This window comes from Thamnophis elegans, chromosome 7 (genome assembly GCF_009769535.1).
Source record: "Thamnophis elegans isolate rThaEle1 chromosome 7, rThaEle1.pri, whole genome shotgun sequence".
NCBI lineage: Eukaryota > Metazoa > Chordata > Lepidosauria > Squamata > Colubridae > Thamnophis > Thamnophis elegans.
In genome coordinates this window covers 32,034,804-32,054,934 of record NC_045547.1, presented here as the reverse complement: position 1 = coordinate 32,054,934, position 20,131 = coordinate 32,034,804, and the positions used below count along the sequence as shown (strand labels likewise).

At 37.8% G+C, this 20,131-nt stretch overlaps 1 protein-coding gene across 1 annotated transcript in view; it reads right to left on the bottom strand.

Annotated features, from left to right (window-relative positions):
- Window positions 1–420: 420 nt before the first annotated feature.
- CACNA1I (calcium voltage-gated channel subunit alpha1 I) overlaps window positions 421–20,131 on the bottom strand; it is a 176,897-nt gene continuing 157,186 nt past the window's right edge. Inside the window, exons 29-35 of the mRNA XM_032221147.1 lie at window positions 17,231–17,352; window positions 15,530–15,850; window positions 14,773–14,919; window positions 7,774–7,884; window positions 6,314–6,479; window positions 4,078–4,226; window positions 421–3,485 (exon numbers count right to left, since the gene is read on the bottom strand). Of these exons, the coding sequence (XP_032077038.1) occupies window positions 2,778–3,485; window positions 4,078–4,226; window positions 6,314–6,479; window positions 7,774–7,884; window positions 14,773–14,919; window positions 15,530–15,850; window positions 17,231–17,352 (1,724 nt within the window). The 3' untranslated portion in view covers window positions 421–2,777. The remainder of the gene's footprint in view (window positions 3,486–4,077; window positions 4,227–6,313; window positions 6,480–7,773; window positions 7,885–14,772; window positions 14,920–15,529; window positions 15,851–17,230; window positions 17,353–20,131) is intronic.

Sequence of the window (20,131 nt, the reverse complement as noted above, 5' to 3'; positions counted from 1 at the left end):
AGGTGGGTTATTAAATCAACTGTGACTGACTCAATTTTTCAGGGAAAAGATATACTTCAGCTCCAGGGAGAAGTCTCCCACTCTCCTACTCCCCTCTACCTTTCCAATCTTGGGATATGGACTGAGCCTCTCTTGGAAGATGAGCAAGTTTCAAGGAAAGGAGATTTCCTGTTAACATTTCCCCCCCAGAGCACTTGAAATCAGTTGCCAACTTTCAGTCAGTCCTTGCCTGGATCTGTCTTTAAGAATACAATACAATACAATAGCAGAGTTGGAGGGGACCTTGGAGGTCTTCTAGTCCAACCCCCTGCCTAGGCAGGAAACCCTTTACCGTTTCAGACAAATGGCTATCCAACATCTTCTTAAGGGCATTCACAACTTCTGGAGGCAAGCTGTTCCACTGATTAATTGTTCTAACTGTCAGGAAATTTCTCCTCAGTTCTAAGTTGCTTCTCTCCTTGATTAGTTCAATCTATATCAATAAACTACTGAAATAGAATATTTTCATGTAAAGTTAAACCTTCAACTGCCCATTTCTGTATATCATAGCTCAGCCCAAGTCATTTAAGTTGCCAGATTTTTTTGGGGGGGGGTGTCATAACAAAATAATTGGGGAATTGTACCTATGATTGTTGCGTTCTTGCCTTGAAATAGAAAACGATAATATTTTCAGAAACCAGGCTTTCTGCCTGATGGCTTGGCTAATAATGAAAACATTATGATAAAAATGTATCTTGAAAGTGACTGAGCTGCTGAAAATGTGGTTTATAACAGGGAAAGAAGTTTATTGTGGGAATGATCCCAGATGCCATATAACTGAGCAAGTTCCAGCTATCCAGTCTTCTTCCTCTAACACTCCATCCTCCATATACAGCCATGCATACACATGCTCACTTAAGGCCAAATAACACATGACATTAAATAGATAGTTTGCTGTTTGCTGTTATTCTAAAAGAGAAAATAGCAGCTGGATCATAACTGGGAGAACAGTATTTTCTCCAGTGCCACCCTATTAATGAAACTATTGCTTGGCTTAAAAGAGAAGCTCTCACTGATGCTAATTTCCTTTTCATTTCAAATAACAGCTCCCACAAGTGTGAAATGGAATTTTTGTCAGGAATGTAGTGCAAAAGTCACCGCCCCCCAATCTAGTAATGGATTTGACAGAGATTTCTGGATGGGTTTTTTTTCCTCCTTTTATGTTATAGTTCCAGTCTTGCTTCTCCCATCCTAGCAATTATCTATAATTTCAAAAAGTTACATGCAGTGTCAAATCATGACATGCAGCTTGGCCTGATTATCAGTAAAAAAAAAAATGCTAATCAATTACTTTGCATTCTTAGAATGGCTGGAGGCATCTCATCTGAGACTATTTAACTTAGCTAACAAAGCCATGAAAGGCATAATTGTGTTCTTTTCTTATGGAAACATAGAAATGGTTCTGGGAGGATCAAAATAACAGAAATAACAGGCCTATGTTGGATACAAAGAGCTTGTTACACTTCTTCCTCATTCTCTAGCTTTTTTTTTTCTTTCAATATATTTGTAAAAAATAGCATACTTTTCTTTAGAGATGGTTTTTGCATCTCTGGGCTTCTAAAATAGATTTTTTTTTCACAAATATTGAATAGTAAACAAAATAAACTACAAATCCCGATCCCTAAGCAGTACAAAGTGGTTTTCCCCACGTAACCTTCTTTCTAAATCCTCCCCCAAACAAACAAACAAACAAACAAAGCACAATCAATGAAAATCAGAGCACCGAGTAATTTACCATGTGGCTTCTGCTTTTGCCTCCTGGTTCTTCCTGTTACCCTCTGGAAACTAAAACTTCCTGAGGGTGTCCTACTGGGGAAGGCCACCTAGAGCAGGGGTGTCCAAATTTGGGAACTTTAAGACTTATGGACTTCAACTCCCAGAATTCCCCAGCTGGCCACGTCCACAAGTCTTAAAGTTTCCAAGTCTGGACACCCCTGACCTAGAGCTTTCAATTTTACACAGCCCACATCATCTTTTCTACTGGTTGTGTTCACATTTAAGGAGTCTGAGAATTTCACTGATGCTACCTGAGGAGTTTAACAAAGCTGAGCTTCAGATGCTGTGGCACCCCCTCGAAGTATCTCCAAAGAGTATCTTCATATAAATAGCTCCCCCACCCTCCCGCCAAGATGTGGATCATAGTTTTTACTACCACCACCATCACCACCCCACAAAACACAACATGAATTATGCAATTTTGCTTGAAAGAGATCTCCAAGCCCTAAAAATCTGGCTGGATTCCCCATTTCATTTTAAAGTTATTTTTTCCCCCAAGACCCTGCCCTTTTCATACTTAGCACTTTCTGGAAGTCCTAAGCTCTCTATAAAAAAAATAAATAAATCGTTCTATATATCTGTACATATATATTTGTATATGCAGAGGGCTAAATAGCTGCATCCAGCCAGCTAGTTATTTGGTTGGAGTGTCTTCTTCACCCTCTTAACTTCATCCCACTGTCATTTTTGCAGAGGTAGCGGCAGCCTGCAAATGTGGGATGTTCTCATATTGCTATCACTCTCTCAAGTCTCTGAGGTATGGTACAAAAGTCTTGTTTTCCACACATACACACAAGCGGACACACATACACACGTGCACACATACAGACATACATATTTATATTTTGTGTGGCTGCTTTTTCCCCCTTTCCACAGTCCTCTCATTGGGAACTGCTGTTGGGAAGTGGCAGCCAGAACAAGCCTTTTTCACATTTCATTCTTCCTCCCTGCCGCAGGGAGACTCATCTATGTCTCTTGCTGACTCTGGTCCCCAGTTGCAACTCAGAAGGAACCGGGGGGCTGTGGTCTGGAGTCCCAATTTTGTCCAAGCCCTCTGGTACACCACCCTCTCTTGGAGAAGGGCTGTTCTTGCAGAAGTCTGTCACCCAAGATGGCATGGATAAAAAACCCCTTGGGTCAACTGAGTAGAACTGCTTGGCTTCGTTTGCTGCAGAACTCCGTGAAGAAGAGTTGGCATGGAGACTGCTGGTGCTGTTGCACTTCTTCACAAGTGCCAGAGCTTGAGATGGAGGAGGTGGTGAAAAGAGAGAAGTCAGAGAGAAACTGCTGAGGGTCTCTGACTGCTCACTGCTGTTGCCTCCTCCCCTTAGGCTGCTCCCAATCCCTTCTTCATCAGAAGGGTCCATGGAATCATGATAAGTACAACCCGGACTAGTGCTTCCTCCACTGCTGTGGCTCCGCTGGTGCCTCCTGATGTTCTGGAGAGTAAAGATGCCACGGCCCCTTATGCTTTGCCTTCGGGAGGCAGGGGAAAGTGGGACCACCAAAGCTTTTTGGGTGGCTGCTGGCACTGGGCATAATACTACCGGGAGGTCTAGGGCGCACTGGGGTGAGTCACTAAGGTTTAAACTGTCTTCCAGTGTGGTCTGCAAGCTGCCTTCTGAGCTATTGCTCCTGCCATCATCAAGGGAAGTGTCACTCTCTGTGGTCTGCAAGGCCAAGAAATAACAAGCAAACAAAATTAGTCTTCTTATTCAGACAAGGAACATGGCATCAGTTGCAACATTATACATCAACTAACAAAAGCAGATGGTTGTTCCTTACCTCCACTCTCATCTGGCAGCACTAACAGTTAGTATGAGGACACAGTTTTGAATCTTACAGCAATATCAGCTGAGAACAATAGTGTGTTAACATCATTGCAAGGAACCTGGTTGACTAAAACATTTGTTTGGTGTCTCTTCTCACACCTAATATTAGCCATAAATAGACTGATCTTCCATCAATCTGTCTTAAAATTTTCAGACACTTTCAGATATAAGGTCCACTCACGCTGATTGTAGGTTTATTTAATAGCCAGGCCTCTTGGTTATTAGAATCACATAGGTTTCATTAGAAGGCTCCCAATGTTATATAGGACACATCCATTTTTTAAAATCTGGATTGCATAATTTGGTATGCATCTGAAATTTGTTTTAAATGGAGAATACTATTTTTACTCCTGAAGCAATTTCCTCATTTCTGTGTATGGTTCAACCTTGGTGGACATATGGGAGGCAAAGTCATTATGGGAGCACTTACCTGGTGAATAAGTGAGGAGTTTACATTTGGAGATTGCAGTGAGGCCCAGGAAGCTTGCAGAGAGATTTTAGGAAGGTTCTCTGGACAAGATGCTTTCTCTTGACTTGACAGTTTAGCAGAAACAGCAGGGAGAAAAAACTCTGTTTCAACTGGCAACAGAGAATGGGGTCCAGAAAATAAGGGGATTTGGTAAAATCAGGAGAAAGACATAAAAAAGAAGAAATTAAGTTTCCAATTTCAAATTTCCTTATTGGGCAGAAATCTAAAAAGTCAATTTAAATTATGTTTAATGGGGAAACTGAGAAAATCAAACTACTTGCAATCATGCATCTTGTTCTTTTCACAAATCCAGCCTCTTTCTTTGGTAGCTGTTTAGGAAGCACTAATTCATTTTGCTCTTGTTTGGTCCATCTAGCAAGGAACAACTACCATCATCCAGCTCTATTAGCCAACATGTTCCCTGGATATTTCCCCCAAGAGAACACAGTCAATAATTTGAGCATGGCTTTTAGTATTAGACAAATTAGCACTTGCCAGCCGAGCAGCATGAGTGATTTTGGCAATGTTTCAGGATTTTCTTCACATACATCAGGGTTGCACATTGAAATCACTTTGGTTTTAAAAAGTAATTCTAGTTACCTTTTCATGAGGCTTAAAAGTTGTTCTAGTCATTATGTCTCACAATAACTTAATTTATAGGACTGTTATAAGATAAGAGACAGGACTATCTATATTGCCCTCATGATTTTTGAAAAACAATGCGAAAATAAACACATTAGCCCTAGAATGATCAGAAGGGTAAGTTTAGACACTGAGTTAAGAGGACCTTTAAAACACAGATGAACATGTGGGAAAGAAAACATTATGACGCTTCAAACTTACACAATTACAAAGTTAATACTTGCCTTTTACAATACAGTTTCCTTGACTACAGATAACGTATGAAACATATTGCAGTTTCCAACTCAGTGTCTTTCAGATATGTCTCCTAGCTACTGTCCCTGATGAAAATATTAGACACATTTGGAATATACCCAATTGAAAAAGGCTGCGGTATTGTGTTACCGTATATACTCGAGTATAAGCCGACCCGAATATAAGCCGAGGCACCTAATTTTACCACAAAAAACTGGAAAAGTTATTGACTCGAGTATAAGCCTAGGGTGGGAAATGCAGCAGCTACCGATAAATTTCAAAAATAAAAATAGATACCAATAATGCCATTGCCCATTGAATAACATATACAGCCTGCCTGTGCCCATTAAATATACAGTAGCCATTATAAAAATTTGCTCTGCATAACAAATTATTATCACACAATACCGGTGTATTCAATGAAATACTTCACTCACCTCATGATGCTGATGTCCCGCTGTGATGATGATGTCCCGCCTCCTATGACACACGGCACAGTGATTCCTATCATTGGATCACTGTACCAGAGGAGGTGGGACATCGCTATGTGGCTGCTTGCCATAACAAGGAGGAGGTGGGACATCGTTGCAGAGCGGCAGGAGGGGGAAGAAGGGGAATCGTAAGATAGCCGTGCATTACATTAGAACGTGAGGAGGGGGGATGGTGCGGTGCACGCTGCGCGGCAAACTGACACAGAGGGAGGGGAAACTCAGGGGCGCTGGGCCATTCACGAGCGTCACCCAGCGGCATGACCCTGCCCCTTTTTCTCCTCCATTTCGGGCAAATTTTTCACTGACTCGAGTATAAGCCGAGGCGGCTTTTTTCAGCTCAAAAAGTGGGCTGAAAAACTAGGCTTATACTTGAGTATATACAGTAAATGATGCATATCTGTATACAGTACCATTTTCTATTCCTAGATCAGTGAGTAAAAAGAAATCTTTGGAAAACATCAATTTCTTCATAATTATATTGTTTATAACTGATGCATTTTTCATGCCTATAGCTCTGTGATAGTGAACCTATGGCACACGTGCCAGAGGTGGCACGCAGTGCCCTTTCTGATGGCATGCGATACATTGCACCAGTTTAGTTCTGCTGTGCATGCGTGTGCGCCTCCCGCCAGCCAGCTTGTCTTTCGGTCTTTGTTGTGCATACGCGGGGCGGGGTGAATGTGCGGGGTTGCACATGCATTGCATTTTGGGGATTTGGATGCATGCACGCATTTGCAATACATTCCATTAACACGAAAGAGCTTTAAAAAAAAGTAACTATCTCTGTTGGGTACCATATTAGTTCAGATTAACTATGTGGCATTGCCTACCTTCATTGGTCTCATTATTTAGCCAAGACTGAGCTTGACTGAAAGGGATTTTTTCCATTTCGTACTGGTAGTTTTCTGGAGGCAGAGAAGGTCCTGTATTTGTTAAAGGGAAGAGACATTCTTCCAAGCCTGTATTCCTTGTAGAATTAGGGCTGTCTTCACCATCCTAGTCAGAATAAAGATATTTGTCTCATGAAGCTTCGTAAAAAGGAAACAAAATTATTTAAACAAGAGGAAACTTTTCAAGGTTGAAAAAATGTGCTCAAGTATGTATCTGATACATTGTCAGCGGGCATTAAATTCCCATGGGCATTTAACCACGATATGAATGTGCCCTGTTAAATTCTTTATTCTGTTTCCTCTCCATGGTATTGTTTTCATTTTAGCCATTCTCTAGCAGTACAATCAGATGACTATCCAGAACCTCTTGAACACTTCAATCTTGCACAAGTATGTTACTGGGGCTTTTGGTACTCTGTCATTCCCTCTCCCCCACTTTTAGGAAGAAGCAGGCAGAGGAGGCAACCCCATAGGTAGCTTCTTATGGCCTGCTAAACAATTGATTGTCTGGCTCTAAGAACAGCCTAATAGAGCCAGAAAGATTGCCCCATTTTACTGAGTTTCCATGTCACTCTACAAATCAGTTATCCGATGTGCTTCAGGAACTACCAGTACTGTGCTTGGCTGATGGATTCCCAACAGAATTGTAAAACAGAAATGCCAACAGAGAATGTAATCAATCATTTTTTTTAAATGCCAAAACAGAATCTATAGAAGAGGAGAGGGATCAGCAGTCAGAACATAAACGTTTGTGTTATGCAGGTTTAGTTTTCAACTAGCTCACGGAGGATTGATAACACTTTAACTGAGCTGCGGGGAAAGACGCTAGATATGTATCAAAGTTTTATTGGAGCTCTTGATTGAGGTAATTTGCTTTATACATTTCAGTAATTGACTTCCCTTATTGAAAAAGTTCTGGTGGAAAATGAAAATGTTCCATCCATATGCACATATGGACTTCATGTTTCATGAAGGAATCTACATCAGAAATAATATGATGAAACAAGTAGGATGAAACATGCAGCCCTTGTTATCGCCCTATGTGAGCTTAGGCAATGCAGTTTCCTTCACTAGTATGGCCTTTAATATTGAGTTTTAATACTCTCTTGAAAACTCAAAAGCTTTATTGTTTTAAGATTCCAATTTTTGCACACTTGTGTGAAATGGACAATTTTATGCAGCCATCAATGTTACTCCAATAAAACAAGATAAACAAAAAGTGTGGCTCCAGTGATCAAAGGTTTCATACACTTGATATACGGTATAGTAAATTAATTCAGAACATTTAAGAAAAAGTCCTATAGAATTTTGTCATCCATCCACCTACCACCCATCACTCCTTGACCCTGGAAAAATGAATTCTTTCAAAGGAAGATAGTTCCTATATATAAATAATTTACCTTTTCCTTGGGACTTGGCTGGTCAATGTTGGAACTATCTCCATCATCTCCTAGCAGGATAGAAGACTTATCAGAATTGAGCGATAAGGCCTCCATTTCAGCCAGCTGGATCTATAGTAAGGGGTGGGTGGATTTCAGGAAAGAAGCTGTCAAATAACACTCTTAACCGTCACATCGCTTTAGAAAAGAGATTGAAGACAAGGAAGGAAGTCATACTTGACATACTTTACAGAGCCTTAGCTCAATTTTACACATCATGAAAGATTTTTAGGGTGAGATGAGGATAAACAAAAATAAAATACACTTTTCTACGATGGCCCATGTCATCTGAAGAATTCTCCATTTCATCTTCTGTGGAAGGAAAATCGAAAGCCTCTCAATCTCACCAGGAGTGGCTCCATAATATCGAATTTAAATTCAGTATAACTGAGTCTACATTAAGAGACTGAGAAATCTCTGAGAATTCCTAGAAGGTAGTCTGGGGATCATTGAGAAAAGGACTGCCTTGTCTTGGGAAGCAGTGTTTATTTCCATCAACAGGCAGTTTATGGCTTTGGTGAAGCCTTCAACAGTAGTAATCATGCAATTCATATGAAAATCATGCAGCTGAATGGCTTTTCTTTATTATTTTTCACTTACTTTTTAACTCTTGAGCTTAATTCCAATTTACTAGCACTAGTTAGTGCTACTTACTAACACAAATTATGGTATTTATTTCCAACTTACTGAAAAGAAGAAACCATTCTATTCCTTGTTATTATTCAACTTCTGTTTTCATTTTCTTTTTAAACAAAATTGTACATTACGATATTATAATATTCCTTGTTTTCACATCTCTCACTCAAATTGCTGGGTTTTAATTTGCTTTCTACAACAAATAATTCCCCAACACCATCTCTCCATCTTCTTTAAGTATCATCCCTTGAAGAAAGGATAAAGGGATTCCCCTCCCCTTTTCATTTTATTGGGTTACCTTCTCTTTTGTTTTTCATTTTGCCCAGCTTACTAGTACTTTTTTCACTTAATGGCAGTCTCTTAGGAACCTTTGAACCTATTTTGGTATTGGCTCTTTCTTGGTTATTATTTTATCTCTATTATTATGACCTAATTTGAGAGATCCTTCAATAAAGTTCTGCTTTCCTGTATTTGTGCAGAATATTTTGCTGGTGTAAACAGTGGTAAAAAGTGATATGGAGAGCTGATGGCTTTGGACAGGATCTGTAACAAAATTAATGGCAGTGCCAAATATTAGGACTCCTTCAGACGACAGTTTATTTGGAATTAATGGAAGGTATGACTGAAGTAGATTTCCAAAATGGTAATCCACTATCATGATGTAATCTGTCACCAGGATATAATGATGGCAATCTTCACAGCACTAAAGCCACAGTATTTCCATGGAGGCTCTCTGCTGAACTAGTATTGTTTAGAGCAGTATGGACACAATCCAGTGCCTAGTCATATCTTGAAATGCCTTCAAGATCAACATGATTTATGCATGCTTCTTAATGTGCTGGATTGTGTCCAAGGATGCATAATATGGAAGTCTTTACCAAACACAGCCATCACTAATCATCTACACATTTAAAAAAGAAAAGAAAGCCAGCATCACATCACATCAAAACACAACACAACTACCAGCCACAATATCTGTACATATTATACAAACACAAACTTTGTATGAATGACACCTCTAACTCATTTAGTAAACTATCATATGCCTAACTGAACTTCACATGAAAACATGCTTAATTGTTCCATTGTTTTAGATACAACAAAAAAGCTATAAGATTGTTATTAACAGCCATCTCCAATTACAAATGGTAGATCACTTGATTGAGGTTGCTGTCAGCATTCCAAATATCATGCAGAATTAAATCAGAGTCCAAGGCAGAGCTATCCTTAAAGTTCCACAGTTTGTGCCAACATGTCTGTCTTATTAAATTGGACTCTGATTTAATTCTACATGATATTTGGAATGCTGAGGGTTGCACTGTTACTTTGTAAGATATGAACCTCTTGTCTATTGAATACCAGGATAAAAAGAACACCCTAATATAGTATAAAAGAAAATATCAAGCTCAAATCTATAAGCCTCCATTATATATTAATAGATCTTGTGAAGACAATTAGCCATTTTATATACCTCCAGTATGAAGTCTAAATACATTATTTAAAAAGTTTTCTAATATGAAATATCAAAATTAGAATAATACCAAGAAGAATAAAAGATTACTTCAGTGAGATCAAATATATTTGAAAACTATAGATTGCCTAGACTACAGGATACTTAAATGTGTTAAAATATATTAAAAACCTAATTTCTGCAAAACAAAATTCATAGTTTCTTCTGTGATCAAGCTGTTTTACCTCTCTATCTTGTTTCAGATGAAAAGTTAATAGAATTAAACTAATTTATTTTCTCCTCAACTTAAGTTTAAATGTATGTGAATAAATTGAGCATTTTGGAAATCAAGATCTGTGTACCACCTGTGAGTAACTAATATTAAGAAGTGAGTTTCTGAAGCAAAACATAGTTAGAAATGTTGTCACTTGTTTCTAAATATGTTCTTAAAATCAAGATAAAAATTTTGCTTTGGTTTTCTCCTTGAATTATTAACACAAGTATATTACAAGACAGGAAAGGGAGTTGTATAGTTTGCTAACACTGGTAAATTGTGGTCTAAAATTCAGAGTGATTTTTTTTTATAATTCTTACACAGATTCACATTTACCATCATTACAAATATTTTGTGAAATATAACCACTGAGTCCTTCTCACAAACCAGCAATGCAGCTACAAATATTGACTGATTGAAAATATATTACTGGACCAAGCATGAAAAATGTTAAATAAATAAAGAGGTGGGTTTTTTTTTGTTTCTTGTTTTAAAAAGGAAATTTATCAATTAAGCCTGAAAGATGCTCATGTTTCAGCAAATTAAAAAATTGAAATGCTCACTGCTTGGACATAAATTACTTAACAAATCCCATTGTAATGACATAAGATGAGTTATTTCAAAAAGGGTTACATGGATGAACACCAGCTAAGTATATCCTTGATCACTATCCTATGTGCCATTACATTATCCCACTTGTTGTTTGACAATGCCTATAGAAAAGTGATTGAAAACAAGGTGCTGCAGGGAATGAATTATTTTGTTTGTAGGCTTTACAGATGTGAGGGAGTCTCATCCATCTAGAAGAAGGTTGTCCAAAATGAAACTGGAAGAAGGTAATAGTAAAGCTATATTGTTGCCAAGAAAACTATAACGATATAGCTAAAATATTTCGATAGGGTCGAGTGACAGATAAACATACTCGCATATCAGAAGACATCTTCCAGTTACTGGGGAAGAATGTCAAACTTCACTGTGTATGATGAACATGGACAGATCAGATCCAAAAGAAAATTTGGTTATACTTATTGAAGATGGATTTCTTGTTTAGAAGGACTCATCATTAAAACCTGGAATGTGAGATGTTTGCACACAACAAAAGTGAAATTATTGAAGTGAAAATAAAGTGTACTAAACAGGATGCTGTATTTTTGATACAGTTGAATTTTGGTGAATCAAATTAAATGATTATTTCTATTCATAGCATGATACTATACTAACAATGAGCAGCAAAAATGGATGTGACAATATATGAGTTTGCTACACTTTGTGACAGGATAGAACTAGTGGATATGCAGTGAACATCAATGTTATACAAATGTATGCAGCTGCTACACATGCAATGGTGAAACAAATTCTGTAACAAATTGTAAGCAGCACTAAAACCAACATCAAAAGATGACTCAGTATTATTAATTGATGAGGCAAAAGTTGGAGAATCAAACCCCTAGGTGTACCAGTAAGATTGGTCAAAATGTAAGACCAACGTGAAGACAGATTTAACATGAGTAACTTAACTTAACATGAGAGAATGTATGGAAAGACATAAGAGACACATGGATATTAAATGGGGAAAACATTATTTTGGATAATGAAATGTCTGCAAGAAAATAACCAAGCTCAGAGAGCACCAAGGACCCCATGTAGGAAAAAAAAGTCAAAAGGGTCAATCAACTTTCTATACAAGTGATTATTAAAGCAAATAACAGCAACAAAAACTTTGAAAGTAAAACAAAGGATACAAAGCATAAAGAATAATGTTTGTAAACATGAAGGATGTGCAACAACCAAATACAGAGTCAAATAAAAAATGACAGGGAATCAAAAATGTCAACATAGAAAGGACATAGTAAGATAATGATAATTAGGAGTTTAAGAAGGCCATAAAATCATATGAAAATGTACATTTTAGGTAGGACTACTCAAGATTAATCCTGGAATGAATGAAGGCAAATAAGGTTAAAGGAAGATTGAAAGATGCACATTGAAATATTTTCTAAAAAGGCATTATAGGAAATAAAATTTGAGGAGAGAATATATACCGAAACTGACTCTGCTGGAAAGTAAGTTACAAAAGATGAAGAGACAAATGCTATCAGTGCTACATCAACAAATATACAATAAGCCTATGAGGCTTAGATCTGTGTATATGCTGATTTGAAAGAAGAATGATGCAATTGTCAATTAAGTGTCAATTACTTAATGCACTAATTCATTGTGTAAGCAATATCTTCTTATGTTCTTATAAACAGAATCAAACATGGAGAACAAATGTGAAATGGATAGGCAGTTTCAGGCAAGGCAGAAAGATAAGAGATCTTAATATAAGATGGATAATGGATTGAACAAGAGGAAGTCTTACTTTTGATTTATTGACTCTAGCAAGGCCTTATGTAGATTATGCCTGGAAATGTGTTTATTAAAAGTAAAGATGGGCAGTGTGCTAAGGAATTAAAGAGTTTAGTTGAAGGAAAGAATACATTTAGACAGGTTCATGAAAGCTAAGTACATTTATGTGATCAGAATATATTATAAGAGCAGAATAATTAAATCAATTATACTTCCAGCAGCCTTGCATAGTTTTGAAATCGGGTTACACAAAACAGATGCTTTTGGACAGTGGATCTGGAGATAGAAAGGGAGAGTTTCAGTCCATCCTGGATCTAATCAAGACTGATTGTTCCCTTGAGGTGATGTTCAGATCATCATTTGCATGTGATAGGAGTGGATGATGATCTAGAAATAACTGTATTTGTCAAGTAGACAAGAGAAGACAATGGAAAAGATGGACCAACACGCTCAAAGAGTTTAGAGGAATATTCCTGAAAGAACTACAAGGTAGATATGCTAAAACAGCCATGCAGTTGCCAGGAATCCAGCCCCATATAGAAGTACCTGTCACATTTGTAATTTATAAATGCATTATGTAGCAGTCATTTATAATGCATTTGGCATGTTTAAGAAATATTTCTTATACTTTTCTTACATGATCAGATGCAAATTGTTACAGAAAGGGCATTGATGGAATGTGGGCTGGAGTCTCACATTCTATCAAAGTCAGCAGCTCAAGTTTGACACAAGAGTGCCAGGCGATGGGATGAGCTCCCATCCTAGCTACAGCTCCTGTCAACCTAGCAATTGGAAAGCATCCAAATGAGACTGGGTAAAAAGTAGGTACCACTTGAGCGCTGGCTCAGTGGCCTTGAAATGGCCCCCTAAAGTCAGCAACGACTAGCAGAATAAAATCGTACAGGGACCCTTTACCTTTCTAGTATCATGGCAGGTAAGCTATAAAAGTGGGCCAATGAGATGCAATGCATTGGACAGATATGTTGCTGGCATGAAGAGTTTCTTGGATTAAATACTTTTTATCTTGGCAAGTTTTTTTTTGACAGTATAGTAATTTAAATAAACTTTGGGCTATATCAGTTAATGAAAGAGTTTCGGCACACTGATACTTCAGGAAAGACTGAGGTGCTGAATTTTTTTGGAAGACTTGAATGGTAGTTTTGAAGATTATTCCAGCTGCACTTGTGCATGCATAACCATTTTGCTAGTGATTCCAATGGAAGTGTTGCCTATGCAGGCAAACCATTGAGACAGCCATGAAAGTCTTTCAAAGGAAGTGGCTTTCTTAATGCATTGACTGCAGTGCTTTGCTCACTTAACATGCATTGTGAAGCCGTAAAGGAAGGAATTGTAGTGGAAGATGGGGGAAAATGTTACTTGTATACTTACAATTGAATAAACATGGTAATCTAAGATATTGACGCCTCCATGATACTTAGACCAAGATATAAAATTCCCTAGCTTTATTATCAGCCAAGTATCTTCTAATGAGACTCTTGACTTGTGAATACTCAACTGGACTTCTCTGCCCTCTGAAATCTATGCAACTAAAATATTCACATTAATTGCAAAGAATTGACAATAAACAATTCTATTAGCTAAGATATGCAAAAATGTTTGATTCAGACTACCTAAGCTATAGTTCCTTACAACCATCACTCAACAGGAAATCTCTTTACTTCCATTTCCTCTGCCTTCCACTAGCACAATTTAATTAAAAAAGGAGCCAAAGGTTCAAAACTAAGACAAAATAAAATGGTAGCCAGCATTTTAAAAAACTTAAAGTGATTTTACCTTGAACTAGACTACTTTAGAGTACTTCTTAGATACCAAAAAACAGAGTTCCACTTAAAACTAAGCATATCATTTAAAAATATTCTCCAAACCTTGAAAACCATGAAACAATGCACCGTGTTCCTTTCACAAATCACTCTACAATATGCAAAACAGAATGCTGTATTCTCTACAGAGCTAATACTGTATCTCATCTTTCATAATGATAAAAGGTGGAGGTTTTTTTTTTCATATATCCTTGTCAATCTAGCTGTCTTTCCATTCAGCCTTTGGCTAATACAAACATGCCTTTCCTCCTTTGAACTAGATGCCTTCAGGAAAGCATGTTAATAGCAAAATGTATATCAAAGTTATCTATAATCAGGAGGCAATCCCAAGAAGACCTTGTCCTTAGTGTGCATGTGTGTGTTCTGAAAAGTATGGGATGTCCCCTCCCGTATCCTCGCACGCAGGTTACCTCTTGCTTGTCATGGTTACACTTCTCGCACATGGCCGGCGAGGAGTAATGATGGAAGACGGAGCCCGATAGGTTATCGATGATCATTAACTCCCCGTCGAAGGAGTCTTTAATTATTAAAGACACACTGTCCAGCCATAAGTTCTCCTAGGGGACAAGAAAGGGGGAGGATGGGAGACATTATTTTAAGAACTCCATGTTTTTGCTTGTTTTAGTGTTCTTTTGCATAATGTAGTTATCTTCTGCCACTTTCACTCATGCTGGTTAATTCTGTGGCAAATAGTCACATCTGAGTACAGTCCTACAGAATATGAGTAAATGAGGCAGAATATAGCCCTACACAATGATGTAAAATGAAGGGGTCAATGGATATTGGGCAGAGAAGCACTACTGAAATTTGCTAAAGAACCTCACAGGTGTTCCTCAAGTTACTTAAATAATTTTGTGTTTTCCTACTGTATCTCCACTATTGTACCTTAGGCCTGCCTCATGGTATCTTTTTAAATTTTATTTTCCAACTTTTTGCAAAATCCAGATTTCATTCTATTCAGCACTAATTGGTGTTCTAAGTTCTGACTTCATGAGCATTTTTCAGTATACCAGAACTCTTAGCCTAGAACTGAATTTTTGCCAATCACAGGTTGCTTAAATATCCATTTTTTCCATCATAACTCTTTACATTCTTCTAAACTAGCTTTGTTCTCCCAAATTAATGTGCCAAAAACTTGCTAGCAGCAAGGAAAAATGCTCCGCCTACCTGTGCTGGAGAGTAACATGTCATGCATAGATGTCCTTCAGACTCCTTTCTCCCACCTCCTCCATCTTGTCCAGGATTCAGTGAGCTCATGCTATGAGGGCACAATCCATGTGCCATCTCAAGCTCAATCTCAGCATCCATTTCTGCATCCTCCTGTGCTTCCTTGTTGCTGTCATCTAGGTGCTTCATAAGGACAGCTACTACAACATTGATGAGGACAAATTGGGCTGTGAGCACGAAGCTAACAAAGTAGAGTGGAGAGATGAACTGTAGGTTGCTCAGGCAGCTCCGATCATCATGAGTGCAGTCACGTAGTGTATCCTTGAGGAATTAAGTTAGGCCAAAAAAGTGAAAAACAAAAAGAAAGAAAACCAAACAATTCCCCATACAACACAAATACATGAGCACAAAACACAGAGAAAAGGGAAACGTTATTTTTAAAAAATGAAGACAAAATTTAGCTGCTTTCTCAATCAAAATATTTAAACAAAGCTCAAGATGTATGATGGATCTGATGTATGATATTTCTGGAAACAGAATTTTCTCACTCCAACCTCTATTTCATTAATTCTATCACTTTCTGGATCAACAAGAAATCTGACACATAGGAAAGTCCTAATTAACTACAAAATAATATCCCTTTTTATCTTAGCACATGAATAGAAAATAATGCAGCAATGGCATATTTATCCTTGTCCCATGTCCCAATATTCTATTGAGACAGAGCATTTTGCACTTTGAGATATATATTTCATAGTACTGAGTATTTAATATGAAACATGAATATTTTAGTGACTGGAGTCTATGCCAACATGTCACTTTGAAGAGCCTACTTATGTGAATTCGATACTTTCCTGCACTGGATACAAATTAGGACAGATATGGGATAGTGATCCTACTGAGCAAGATAATATGAGTGAATAGCTGTATGTAACAGAGAATTTATGAGGGTTGTCTTAGCCAAATCACATTTCATCCAACGAGTTGGTCTAATTTTGTATTACTACAGTACTCAAAATCCATTTGCTACCCAAATGTTATATTTTAAACCTTGTTTTACGAGATGGTTGACTGTAGCTATCCCAGTGGAAGTGTCTTCTGAGGAAGCACATGCATGCCCAGAAGTTCTCTAGGGGCTCCAAGCAACTGCTCCAAATCGAAAAGCAGCTGAGGCTGTTTTTATGGCCTTTAGGAATAGATTCACAGAGGCACTTTGTGTGTTATGTACTTCCTCCAATGATTTCCCAGACTCAATATTCTTTAGCTTTAATGGAGCCATAAACAGATTTGTATTGCCATAGCTCTTATATGATGCTTCAGGAATGACAGTTTGCTTATGTACTGTAGTGTCTTAGTACTATACTATCCCTTCCCTTCTCTCTTGCCTATTCAAGAATTCACACTCCACACAAGCTCTAAAATATTGCAAAAAAAAAAAAAAAAAAAAAATCATCCCATCCCCCAAATGATAGGATAGATGTATCATGCCCGGTTCTGTCTATCATTATCAATAACATTCTAACATTTTTTTGTAATGCCAGGCATTTGCAGTCATTGATTGGATACTTGCAATGTAGAAATCACAGTATACACAGCATGCTTTAAGCTCACCGTAGGACCCTGGCAACTTTCCTTTTGTTTCCATTTCAGGACACTATTCATGACAGCACAAAACATGTCTCCAGAAATGGCCCCAATTACCTTCATAATGCCATTCCAGTTGTCACCAGTGGAAACCTGGAAAAGTGTGAGGAAGGCCATTCCAAAATTCTCAAAGGTGGCATGGCGACTCATTCCTTCACATGGGTGCTCATCATTGCATACTGGAAAGAAGGGGTTTTATACGTGAAAAAATAGACATGAAGCTGAAATTTAAGATTTGAAAAGGCAGTTTATAAATTTTAATCTTGTCTTTACAGTATATGCAAACCTAGATAGAAGAATGATCTAATCAAAATACGAATATCTCTAAAAGAACCGGGATGAGGAGATACCCTTATATTTTCGCAAAATGCAAATGTGTTGTATAATGCATACCAAGCTGGTTTCAAATAATAATAATGTTTCTTATTTTTCACATATTTGCCTTATAACCTCCTTCTCTTTCTCCAAAACTTATTTCTCTGTTGCTTTTAGATTACACTTATTAAAAATATGTTTCTTTGAAATGAATTAGCATGATGTGTAATCAACAAATACATTGTTAAAAGTAGGAAGAGTGGCTAAAATAAGTGACTGAAATTCCATTCAAATTGTAATTTATTTCAAGATTTATAAGGCTGTCTAATAATGTGATTTTGGGCAATGCCCAGCATAAAAAATAATAAAGAAAAAATCCACCATATAACAATAACCCGATATAACATATAAATAAAATTTACACATAACAGAATAACCAAAAGGGGGGACTCTCAATAAGCTCCTAATGTCTAGCAGAAGAGACAGGTCTTAATGGCTTTCCTAAAGGAAAAGTAGGTTATAAAATGGGATTTGATGGGGTAAAACCTTGTTCCTTGGTTATTATTATCATTTAGCTGTTTTAAAAGAAACTAAACTGTTATATGTCAGAGGAAGGAGGGGAGAGAGATAGTTTCCAGAACAGGAGCAACCACAGAAAAGCCATGCCTTCTAGATTCCATAAGATGATAAGATCTAAAAGATGGAACCTGAGGCAGGTCCTCACTGTGGAGAATGTGGGGCAGACAGATGTTCTTGGTAGAAGCCAGTCCCTCAAAGAACCTGGTCCTATACCGTGTGGGGTTTTAAAGTGATAACCAGCACCTTGAAGCATACCAGAAGCCTATTGGAAATCAATTAGGCCTGTAGAATATGGTCTACATTGGCATAATGGGATGTGTCCATAACTCTCTGCATTGCTATATTCTGGACCCACTGAAGCTTCCAGATGATTTTCAAGAGCAGCTCCATGTAGAATGTATTGCAATAGGCCAACTGGGAGGTGACCAAGGTGTGAGTGACCATGAGTAGGGCCACCTGATCCAATAATGAGTGCAACTGGCAGATAAGGTGCAGTTGTGTAAATACAGCCTTGGCCACAGCTGCCACCTGCTCATCAAGCAGGAGCCCCCAGATTGCAAGCCAAGTCTGAATGGGGTAATGTCACGCCATCCAGAATCAAATATGGAAATTTTGTAACTCCTGGGTCTGAAGTACTCAAAGAGTAAATAACTATTTCTGTTGCTTTCTCAGTGCACAAGCCAAAATGTGATTGAGAACAGAGTGAAGACAGAAGCAATTCAACGTAAAGAGGGAAATAATGAGGCAATCTAGTCCAATATGGTACTTAAATTCATTTCATACATGTTTATTTCAATTGCTGTAAAATCTGGTCATTATCACCAAAGGCAAATGGGTTATAAAGTGATGAATTAAAGTTATTACAACTATATAGGTTTAGCCCTGGATTTCTGAAAAGTAGGTTATAAAATGGGATTTGATGGGGTAAAACCTTGTTCCTTGGTTATTATTATCATTTAGCTGTTTTAAAAGAAACTAAGCTTAAAGGACAAAAAGATGAATTTTTCTTAAAATAATTCTCCTTAATAATCTCCCATGTTAAAACAAAACAAAGACACAATGAAAGTAGATGTTATAAAGAAAAACATACAGATGAAGGGTCCCTTCCAATGATAAAAAAGTGGCAACAGAAATTCTATTCTTTTTCAATATTAGAAATGCCTTCAAGATTAAGAAAATAAAATTATTTCTCTCTGAAGATGTTGGAAGAAAAACATGAATTGCCTGAAAACATTAAATAATTATCTACTTTGCACAGTATCAATGGAAACGCTCAGGAGTGGGCTGCTACAGGTTCTTCCGGGTTCATGAGAATCCGTAGCTAACGTTATGGCTGGTTAGGAGAATCTCCAAATCTCACCCCTGGATGGCCGTGCCCACCCCACCCCACCCCTCCCAGGAGTCTCCACATGGCCTGTTTTGGATGTGAGGTAAGTACAGGGCCTGTGTGCAGGCTTGGGGGGGAGGAATGGGCCTCTCGGAAGCAATTTTTGCCCTGCCAGAGGCTTGAGGAAAGCCTCTGGAGCCTGGGGAAGGCGAAAACAACCCCCCCTGCCAAGATGCAGGAGGCCGACTAGGCCACACCCACCATAGCCATGCCCATCCAGTAACCAGGCATTGTTGTTGAAATTTTTGAAGACCACCCCTGAAAACACTTAGACTAACGGTGGGCAATATGCAAGAGGAATCCACGATAGGCTAAATTTCTTAATAAGATGAAAACAATCAGAAATATTCTCAGATCATTCAGCTAAAGTGAAACATTATTGGAGTTTTCTCTTTATGGCAGCCATGAATTGTAAATTACAAATGGCAGGCCTTTAATTGAAGATTGTTTGACATGAATGACTGTCCACTCAGAATCTAGTTTAAAAATATACAAAAAAGAAGAGCGCAGCCCTTGACATTACCAGTAAACAATCACCAAGACAATAGAACAAGCAGGCATGCATGTATGTAAGTTATCTAATTACTGTCCTCAAGGTGCGTTAGATTTCTATTTAAATCATAGGAATTATTTCCAAGTTAGCATATTATTTTGGTAATTACTCTCTCTTTGTAGAA